The 9,926-nt window shown below is 43.6% G+C and overlaps 1 protein-coding gene and 1 long non-coding RNA gene across 4 annotated transcripts in view; both read right to left on the bottom strand.

The window, feature by feature from the left end:
* LOC143519133 (uncharacterized) overlaps window positions 1-2,825 on the bottom strand; it is a 41,819-nt gene extending 38,994 nt beyond the window's left edge. The window contains exon 1 of one of the 3 annotated variants that reach the window (XR_013132366.1): window positions 2,560-2,825. This is a non-coding gene — a long non-coding RNA (uncharacterized LOC143519133). The remainder of the gene's footprint in view (window positions 1-2,559) is intronic. The other 2 variants (XR_013132365.1, XR_013132364.1) reach the window with 2 other exon arrangements.
* Window positions 2,826-3,696: 871 nt separating this feature from the next.
* Window positions 3,697-6,593, bottom strand: myca (MYC proto-oncogene, bHLH transcription factor a). The gene is made up of 3 exons (XM_077012246.1): window positions 6,332-6,593; window positions 5,272-5,897; window positions 3,697-4,759 (listed from the first exon to the last, which is right to left on the bottom strand). The coding sequence occupies exons 2-3, from the start codon at window positions 5,888-5,890 to the stop codon at window positions 4,152-4,154; spliced, it is 1,227 nt and encodes a 408-aa protein (XP_076868361.1). The 5' UTR covers window positions 5,891-5,897; window positions 6,332-6,593; the 3' UTR covers window positions 3,697-4,151.
* Between the last annotated feature and the right edge of the window lie 3,333 nt (window positions 6,594-9,926).

Raw genomic sequence — 9,926 nt, 5'->3', positions numbered from 1 at the left:
TAACTTTTTAATAATGTTCATCGAACACGGCATCGGTCCGGACGGCTTCAAAAGACTTCAGTAGATCACAACTAGAAACTGCTGTTGCTGATCGGTCAACATGGATATGGCCTTGTGCATGAAAATAATAGAAAATGCTTTTGTGCACAAAATAACAACCAGTGCTTTTAGTGATGTGTTGGCATGTTGTTTAAAGTGCTTTTCAGGTCAGACTCAATGTACTCTACTGCTCAGTCTACCGAGATGTTGTCTGAAATTTGTTTTATTATTTTTAAGAGCTTTCCACTATAAATGCATTTATAAGTAGCCTAGCAAATACCTCAGTCTGAGCCTGGCTAACTCACATGGGTTATGCTGGAGACACTGCTAGACAAATGCATGCTTGTTTTTAAATGAGGAAAATAGTGTCTTAATAGCTCCCGCTGGGGTATGTGTGCTCTGATTTACACATGCAAACCATCATTAGCAGGACAAATGGCAAAGGAAACCAATATACTTAGAGCACTGACAACAGTTAAATGCCTCAGTACAACAACTCCATCCATACACAGGGGATTATCCAAAGCAGAAAAAAGGGAAGTCTTTCAGAACACTTGAGTTGCTCAGAGGGCCATACATGCTTACCATGCGTATTTATCTCAACCTGATAGACAGAACCGATATCAGGTAATCACCTAACTACCAAACCATGGCTTCAGACAGTGGTACAGTCTTTTGGCTTAATTCGTAATGGCAGTGCAGAGTGGCAGTGCAGAGTTGTAGTGCATAGAAGCAGTGGGATGGCAGTCCGATTGCAGTACAAAGAGGCTGTGTAAAGACGCAGTGCACAGAGACAGTGCACAGAGGCAGGCAGTGCAAAGAGGCAGTGCACAGAGACAGTGCTCAAGGCAGTGCAGAGTGGAGGTGCAAAGAGGCAGTGTACAGTGGCACTGCATGCAGATGCAGTGTAAAGTGGCAGTGCAAAGGAGCAGTGTAAAGAGGCAGTGCACAGATGCAGTGCAAAGAGGCAGTGCCTGAGGCGTTGACACACAGACAGGAACCTGAGCTTTAAGTAAACGAAAATTAGTAAAGGGAACAACTTTATTAAAGTGCAGTCTTAAGTGTCAAAGAGAGCCTTTTTGGGTTACGTGTTAATTTGAGGACATTGTAGAATCCATCTATCCATCCATCCACCCACCCACCCATCCATCCATCCATCCATCCATCCACCCACCCATCCATCCATCCATCCATCCATCCATCCACCCACCCATCCATCTATCCATCCATCCATCCATCCACCCACCCATCCATCCATCCATCCATCCATCCATCCATCCAACCACCCACCCACCCACCCACCGACCCATCCACCCACCCATCCATCCATCCATCCATCCATCCATCCACCCACCCACCCATCCATCCATCCACCCACCCACCCATCCATCCATCCATCCATCCATCCACCCATCCATCCATCCATCCATCCATCCATCCACCCACCCATCCATCCATCCATCCATCCATCCATCCACTAATGAGCATGTGCTCATGTCTGTCAAATCTGACACACACAGATTTATTTCATACACTATTTACTGTCCATGTTTGCAGGCTAGCACAAATAATTGCAATGGCAAAATTGTGCGAACATATATATCTTTAAAGTGTATGCATAGATATTCATTCATCATACCAATTACAGAACAAGCCCATAAACATTAAACCTTCCAAAAATGATGCAGAATGTAACTAATCGGTATATTTCAAATTAAAACATAGCTCTTGTTGCTCTGTGACAAACCATCTCTTACTATTTCCATGCCAAAAACTGTTGATCATTTATGCTGAGCTCAAGCATTGGGAGAATGGCGGACTTCATAAAGCAGCAACTGGATTATCACATAAAACAAACTAGCAAGATGTACTGATGCAATATGGCTGTTGACTACCTTTGTTAAATAGTATTAGTAAACCAGATTAGACACACAAAGGATAATCTGAGCAAAGGACACAGAAGAGAGCTTATTGATTTCTATACACATAAAGATAAAATACTGCTCCTTCAGAGGCTGTCCTACTACAGAAGATGTCTACAGAGACTGCAAAGGATTTTACTAACTCAGGGACACGTGCAAGAAAGATTTACAAATAACAAGACCAGATTCAAGCTAAAAGCATAACACTGGAGCGAGACTTACAGAAGGAAACAAAGGAATGTGCTACAATTTGAATATTAACTGATCAGAGAGATGATTTTGAAAGATAATAAAGAATGAAAGCTGGGATTTTACGAAAATTAGCATAAATAGAATTCATAAAACAACTTTAACATCGTTCCTAAGTAAACACGTCTATTTCAGGAAGAACTAATCAACTAAAATAAACAATTCATTTCTGTTGCATTACATCAAATGGCAGTAAAATACTTAATATAAATAACGCAAAGGTGTTGTCCAGTTATCACATTTAAGGTCAGTAGGCAGAAAACGTATATTTAGGTAAACAGATTTGTTATTAGCAGACTACAGACACCATACAAGTTGCACCGGAATCGAAAATCACAAAGAGACCTACCATCTTTTGACATAAGGGATGTAGTCGAGTAGTTCATTTTCATATTCCATTTCCATTGTAGAGTTATTCTTTGTGATAGTGGACTAACCCTAGCCACTGTGTCGACCTCTTTTCCATGTGCGCAGAGCACGCGCGGAACGTTCTGCATACAGTCAGATACAGTGGGTGACGTCATGGGTCCGCTGTCGCGAGGGAGTCGTGGAGGAACGCGCTCATAGTCTCAGCTAGAATTAACTCTCTCGGAAAAGGTTTAAGTGTGAGGGGATAGTCAACTAAATCAACTAATGGCTCAATAGATTGGACAAATCATTATATTAAACGGTGCGATGTTACGGAAACTATAAAGGGGCGTTGCGAAAGCTCTGATTTAGCTTCGGGTCTGATAAGATTTACACAATAGGCCACATCACCACTGATTTTTAATGCATCGGTAATTCCTTCTGCTGCAGGTTAAACACCTACGCATCTGTTTCACAGACCTGGTAAATCTCGGTGGCGTGTCTGCTCAGTTCACTGCGCCAGTGTGGTTGGGTGTGGTTGGTACCGTGCAGCCGCTGTGGTGAACTGCGTGCACCTGTCTGCTGAAACGCACAAAATTGGTCGATCAGCTGTGCTTTGGGAGTTACGGATGCGTAAGGGAAATATAGAGTACGTAGATGGATGTGTGCCTAACGGATTTATCTCTAACTGGTTCTTGCAGTTAGACGGTGAAAATACTAACCTGATTTTCCTCGGCGTTGGTTTACTGCACATATTGCCGGCGGATGTTTAAACAGCTTTTAAGACTGCATTTAAATGCATTGGACATGTTAACTTACTGTAGGTAATGCTTTTGATTGCTATCGTACGAGAACACCTCTATTCTGAGACATTGTATGTCTCGTTTGCAAAATTGCAGATGCAAAGATGAGATTACGTTGGAGCTCACTTGCTAGCTACCAAACAATTAGTGGCAAAACAGAAAATGTTTGTATGCATCCACTACACTGTACATCTAACGCTTTTAATCTAGCCCCAAACTGAAATTAAAATATATTTAGAACTTCGACCCCCTCAGTGTGACGCTGAATTTGTACTGAATCCAACAGAAGTAGTTGAAGAAGAAGAAGACAAGGAAACTCAAGAGTCTGTTTTCAGAAAGAAATGCATTTATGATTCAGAATCGTTAGAACATATGAATTAACGATACAGTGAAACAAAATACTGTCTGGAGAACTCAGACCATACAGATCCAAAAATACATTTCTTAGTTAATATGAATCATTATATACAAAAACGTACAAATTATTTTGTTAGGGCCCCATGCCCCATTTTTTTATTTTATTAATAAAAATAAATGACTTAAATACAAATTATTCTATTTGACCACCTCTTCAACTTTAAACTGTGGCAGTTTTAAACATAGACAAAAAACAAACAAACAAAAAAACCTTTAAAAAAAAACCAAACCAAAGTAATCTGCATTGGGCATGCAACATCACAACAGCAACAACAGTCTTTAACTTGCATAAAAAGCTGGGGGGGGGAGGAAAGAAAAACAAACAAACATTTTAAAAGTCTCTTTCTCTTTTTTGTGAGTCAGTCTCTCGGGCTCAGAGCTGGGCCCGGCGCAGCTGCTGTAGTCTGTGTTTTAAATGTTCACTCCTGCGCCTCAGTTGCTCCTTGATGGCCAGCAGCCTGTGTTCGTCCGTCTGCATGCTGCAGATGCACTCGGTGGCCTTCTTCAGGATGACCACCTTGGCCGCCTTCTCGTTGTTGGCCACGTCGGGGACCTCGTCGCGCAGCGCGAAGAAGCTCATCTTCAGCTCGTTCCTCCTCTGCCTCTCCAGGACGTTGTGAGTCCTACGCTTGTCGTTGTCCTCAGAGTCGGACGCGCGGGGACTCGAGCACTTCCTCTGCTTGGTGGCCCGGGCCCCACCCCCACCGCCGCCGCCCCCGCCTCCTCCTGGGGGCGTCTCCAGACGCAGACGCTTGACGGCGGGCTGCTCGTGCCGGGTGGAGGGGTGGGCGGCGTAGTTGTGCTGATGGGTGGAGACGTGGCAGCGTTTCAAGACAAGGGGGCTCGGGTGCCGAGAGTCGGATGCCTCCGCCTCGCTCCGCCTCTGACGTTTCTCCACAGTCACCACATCGATCTCCTCGTCCTCTTCCTCCTCCTCTTCTTCCTCCTCCTCCTCCTCATCCTCTTCCTCCTCATCATCATCTGCAATATGAGAGAAAATGTGGTCATGTGTCAAAGATCAGATCATTAGCGCTTGTTCCCATAGATCAGAGCTGTGGGAAAATAATGGAATGTAGCGAGTGACATTTTACACAAAAAAAGGGGGGGGGGGGGGGGGGGAAATCTCTGCATTCCTGGCCCCGCCCACTTTCTTGGTCAGCTGATATTTAAACGCTGCAACCGTAAAGCTTCCCTGACGGTTCAGACTCGTCTGGAGTCGCGAGGGCGAGGAGGCGCGCGCTTATGCAACGACCACATGCACAAATCAACTATTGCAAAACGAATCGCGTATCCTCCGTGACACCGATCCCATAACCGCTACACTTGCACTTTCTCAACACTGCGTATGCGGCACCAACATAAAGACAGCAGTTCAACTGAAACGTGTGGGCGCTTGTCAACCACGAGCATCTTTTAACCTCGTGTTGTCCGTCGGACCACCGTGCACGAAGCGAGTTAATAAAAAAGCACCATTAAAAATCTGACCAACACACCTGAATCACTACTGCTGCCGCTGTTGGGCGGCGTGTCCAGCGGCAGCGCGGGCGTCTTCACCACCTTGGTGCATTTGGGCGACTCCGTAAGCGGGTACGGGAACACAGCAGAAGGGTCGATGCACTCCGACACCGAGGTGCTGAGATCTTGCAGGTAGCTCGCGTTCATCCGACAGGTGTGGCTCACCGTGTCCTTCCTCGCAGCCTGGAGCGAGGCGAGTCTCTCCGAAACCACCTTCTCCAGTTTGGCGGCGGCGGAGAAGCCGCTCCACATACAGTCCTGGATGATGATGGACTGCAGGAACGACTGCGAGTAGTCCGCGTCGCATATGAAACTGTGATTGACAACGTCGTCTCCGAGGAACTCGGTCACCATCTCGAGCTGGTCCTCCTTGGAGGGCAGCAGTCTGGACAGAGAGGGTCGTCTGCTCGGAGACAGGGGCGGCGTGGGCAGCAACTCAAATTTCTTCCAAATGTCCTCGCTGGGCGCCGGCGGCTGGAGCTGCCCGTGATGATGATGATAAAAGTCCTCATCGTCGTTATCGAAGTAGAAATATGGCTGAATGGAGTCGTAGTCGTAATCGTAGTTCTTACTCGCCGGACCGGTACTCATCGGCATGATGTCTCTGCAAAGAGATAACGGTTAGGACCCTGTCATTCAGTGCCTAGTTAACCCAGTAACACACTACCCGTGAGTGCACCACTCCTGAGATTTAATAGTCTGCACTGTTGCACTGGTCAAGTTTAGCCAAAATAGTTTATGCAGCAGCCAGACGTTTCCAAAACAGCAGAGACATGCAAAAGACTTGCTAGTTACCAAACTGTTAGGATCAAACACTAGTGCAGTTAAGTTGCACTAGTCTCCACCAGCGCACCCATGCTAAATGTTTGGATGCACAAAAACTCCACAAAGCATCGACAGCAGACAGTCTAACTTCATCAACATTCAACTAATCTTAACTCAGCTTTAAACATTTAAATCCAGAGAATGGCTGCATTGCGCGCAGCCAGAGAGCACAGAAACACAACCCTTTAACTCAGCTCCGGCGAAAAGTCTTACCATGTATTTACAAAAAAAACTGGTTCCGACTTTCTTTTTTTCAGCGCGTGACAGCGGCACGAAATAATGCAACGCAAAAAAACCGGAGTGAAAATAAAATCCAATGTTTTAGAGCGGCTCCTGTCAGCGTGTGGAGTTATAGTCTTTGCGGAAGGTTTGAATTCAGCTCCAAAGCGGTTGGTGGTAAACACTGAACGCGTGAGCAGCGCGCGCCTCTCCCTCGCGGACTCTGAGCGTCTACTGCGGGGCGTCCGTCGCTGCTCCGACAGTAACACTATCCCACGTCTCAACCACACGGTATCCCTCCGCCGTTTCCCGCCAAACGAAAGCGCTTGTTAAAGTCTACTTTTTAAACCCCGTCGCATAAGCCGGTTGGAAAAAGTGCATAAAACGGGTCCTATCGTCGCTCGCGATGATTATTTGTATTTATGCTATTATTATTTTCATCCGTATACTTGGAGGACTATTTTTCGAAGCGGAAGAACCTGCCGAGTGGAACGATTGGAGGTTCGTGACGACTGACTGAATGGGTGGGAGCGCAGCTTAGAGGCGCGCGGCGACAGCGCTGCAACGCCGAGTTTTGGTGGTATGATTTCCATACCACAAATACCTGCCTAAGTAGTACGTTTTCTCCGGTGTTTAATTTGGCCAATGAGCAGATGAAAATGTTACCTGTTAAATCTATGTGATTGTGACCATTGCAAAATATGTATTCCATATCCTTGTGCAGATAAAACATGAACCAAAGGACATGTGCTCACTATATGCCAAACATAATACAATTCATAACGGCTTCAGGTGATTTGAATGACTTGGCTAGTATTGGCGAGATGATTTTCATGCAATTGATTGAATGTCAGTGGCGTTTAAATGACCACAACAGCATTGCATGGGGGTCGTAAGTGACATTATAGTTCACGATTCAAGTCGTTTGTCCTTCGTTTGCTGGAAATTCCGAATAATTGTCAGCTATCTCCAGTTCCTGGAACTCAAGTTCTTTCAGGGCATATCACTATCACAAACACATGGACATTCAGGCTATCGCGGGACCTTTTTGCTCAAACTGACAATGATCCTCTATTTATTTAAAAATGAACTTAGAATCTTCTGAAATCAATAAAAAAACGATATGCATATTTATCCACTTTTTATTTAGTCGTATTGCAGACATCTGTGCAAGTCAGCCGCAAGTCTTATCAAGCCTCAGCCTATTAGGTTAACGAGAGCCCTAACCCTATTAATTAGACTACAATAGGCAGCTTTCATCATAATGTATAAACGATAAAAGAGTAATTTAGCAGGGTTTCCAAGGCGGATTTATGTTTCCAAGGCAGTTTTGTTCCTTCAACAACACTTTGTATTCCAATACTTTTTTTTCAAGTATTTATCTACATACCCCACCAGTATGTATACTGGTACGCAGTTTGCAAATCAGGTACTTTTTTCTTTACACATAAAGCCATAATAAAAATTAGCATTGCATAAGGTAAATGCGATCATACAAAAGTCAAATATAGATTTGACACAAATTAATGCAAACTGCAGTTTTCTTGACCCCCAAATTATTAGGTTAATGTTGGTCAAATATGTAGGTATTTGTCGCCACCTGCTGTTGAGGATTTAATTGTATAAATTTAATTGTATAGTAGGTTCAAGTACAGCAACATAAAATATACAGGTTAGTAAAATAATGGCAGTTGACCACATAAGCCTCCGGGTTTGTGTTTTCTACATTGTCCTGGACTGGTGCTCTCTAACAAGAACTGGAGATCACAAAAGCAGGCGAGAAATTAATGAAAAAGCAAAATACAGGGACTGTTTAAAAAAGGACTTTTAACATTTGTTCTTACTTATGAAACGTAAAACGGTAAAAAAAAAAAAAAAAAAGATCCTTATTCATATCTTTGCCATTCCACAATATCAGCACCCTCCAGAAATACTCTTGTGCAAAGGATTTTAAAAGGTTATTTCAATGTGATCACAATGAAAATATAAGGAATATGTAACCTTTCTCTGTGTGAAAATTTGGGGAACCCTAACCCTAAACCCTGAATAAATAAATAAATAAATAAATAAATAAACATCTACGTCATAATTACTGACACCCCTTTCAAATTCTCCTTATTTACCTAAACAACCTCTACTATTAGGGTAATAAGATGTTTCTTGTACACGGAGGAGGATGATTCAAAAGATCACAGGAGGACAACTGTCAGAGTTGTTTGTGTCTTGTAGTCTCCAATACTAGATGCTCCATTTGGAACGCTAGCCAGAAGAAAGCCGTCGTTGTCAAACAACATGCAAAGATGCCTGGAACTTTGGAACCAGGTTAGATGGTATAAAAATAGAGATTTATACAGGAGACAAAAATAGATTTTTTGGCAACAAACAGTAAGAGTGGGATTGGCACATGAGTCAGGGCCGTGCTGCACGTAGTTCCCTCTGTGAGATACGCTGGTGCATTTGGGATGCTGTGGGCTGTTTTTCTTCTTTCTTGAGATCTTTCTAGTAACCATAGCATCAACTCCATCAAATGTCAGGAGATTACAGAACAAAATCTGGCCTCCTCTGCCCAGAGGCTAAGACTGTGTTGTGTTTTTTTCCCAGCAGGACAAATAATCCAAAGTATGCTTCCAAATGCTCAGAACAATGGTCCACTGACCACAGAACCAGTAGTAGACACCCTGTCTCCCTGAAGTGAAGCTGTGAGAAACAAAGACTGCATTTTCTCAACACTACCCGTTACAGTGGCACTATGTGTAATGTCATTCATCATGTGTAAGCATGAGTTAAAACCAAAATATTTGCTTATCTTCATGAAGGGTGATCATTCTCGAGGGCACCACATTATCTTATCTCAGTAAATATCTATAGCTTTAGCATTGTTTTAAAAGGGCTATGTCTCTAACCCATGTTTGTATGAGGTGGCACAGCTTATACAAACTTGAATTTCCTACATGTGGCGCAAATAAATGACAAGAAACCCCAGAAGAGCTCTTGACAGGAGCTTTTTTAGTTCAGAGCATGGAGTTGTTATGGTAACGCAATACACCCGTTAACGTGTGCTCCGTGATTCTAGATATGATAGACATTAAATTTTGACTGTGACATAACATCGTGTATTTCCATTTGTATCTTGCTTCATTTTTATCTGCTGATTACTTTTTTTGCCGAGGCAGTAATTGGAGCAAAATACCAAAGGTAATTTTATAAATTATTTGTAAGCTTATAGGCGGACTATTAAATAAATTACACCTGCAAACACACGGAGCTGCATCACCTACAAATAACCACGCGATGGCGGCAAATATCTAATAAACAAATGCACAAGCAACAGTGAGCCGTTAATACGTTCACTTTCGTTATTGTTACCGTATCCTAACATTATAATGAATCTGTCTGTACAAATGATCTGCAGGGTAAAACTATCATTTTCACTTTCAAATAATTCTAGATAAAAAAAAAAACGCCGAATAAAACCCAGGTTATGACGCAGACGCTCAGCTTGTCTGCAGTCGAACTGCGCAAACACGGAGCAGAGAGCGCAGCTGCAGGCTCGCGCGCGCCTCGAACCTGGCGGTGACGCGGAGGGCGC

Source organism: Brachyhypopomus gauderio, chromosome 7 (genome assembly GCF_052324685.1).
Source record: "Brachyhypopomus gauderio isolate BG-103 chromosome 7, BGAUD_0.2, whole genome shotgun sequence".
Taxonomy (NCBI): domain Eukaryota; kingdom Metazoa; phylum Chordata; class Actinopteri; order Gymnotiformes; family Hypopomidae; genus Brachyhypopomus; species Brachyhypopomus gauderio.
The sequence above is the reverse complement of the archived record's forward strand: the minus strand, read 5'-3'. Positions and strand labels throughout refer to the sequence as shown.

Coding starts and splice junctions, on each gene's coding strand:
- myca (XM_077012246.1), bottom strand. CDS start 5,890: ATGCCGATGAGTACCGGTCCGGCGAGTAAGAACTACGATTACGACTAC. Junction 4,760..5,271: donor CGGCAGCAGTAGTGATTCAG/GTGTGTTGGTCA, acceptor CTCATATTGCAG/ATGATGATGAGGAGGAAGAG.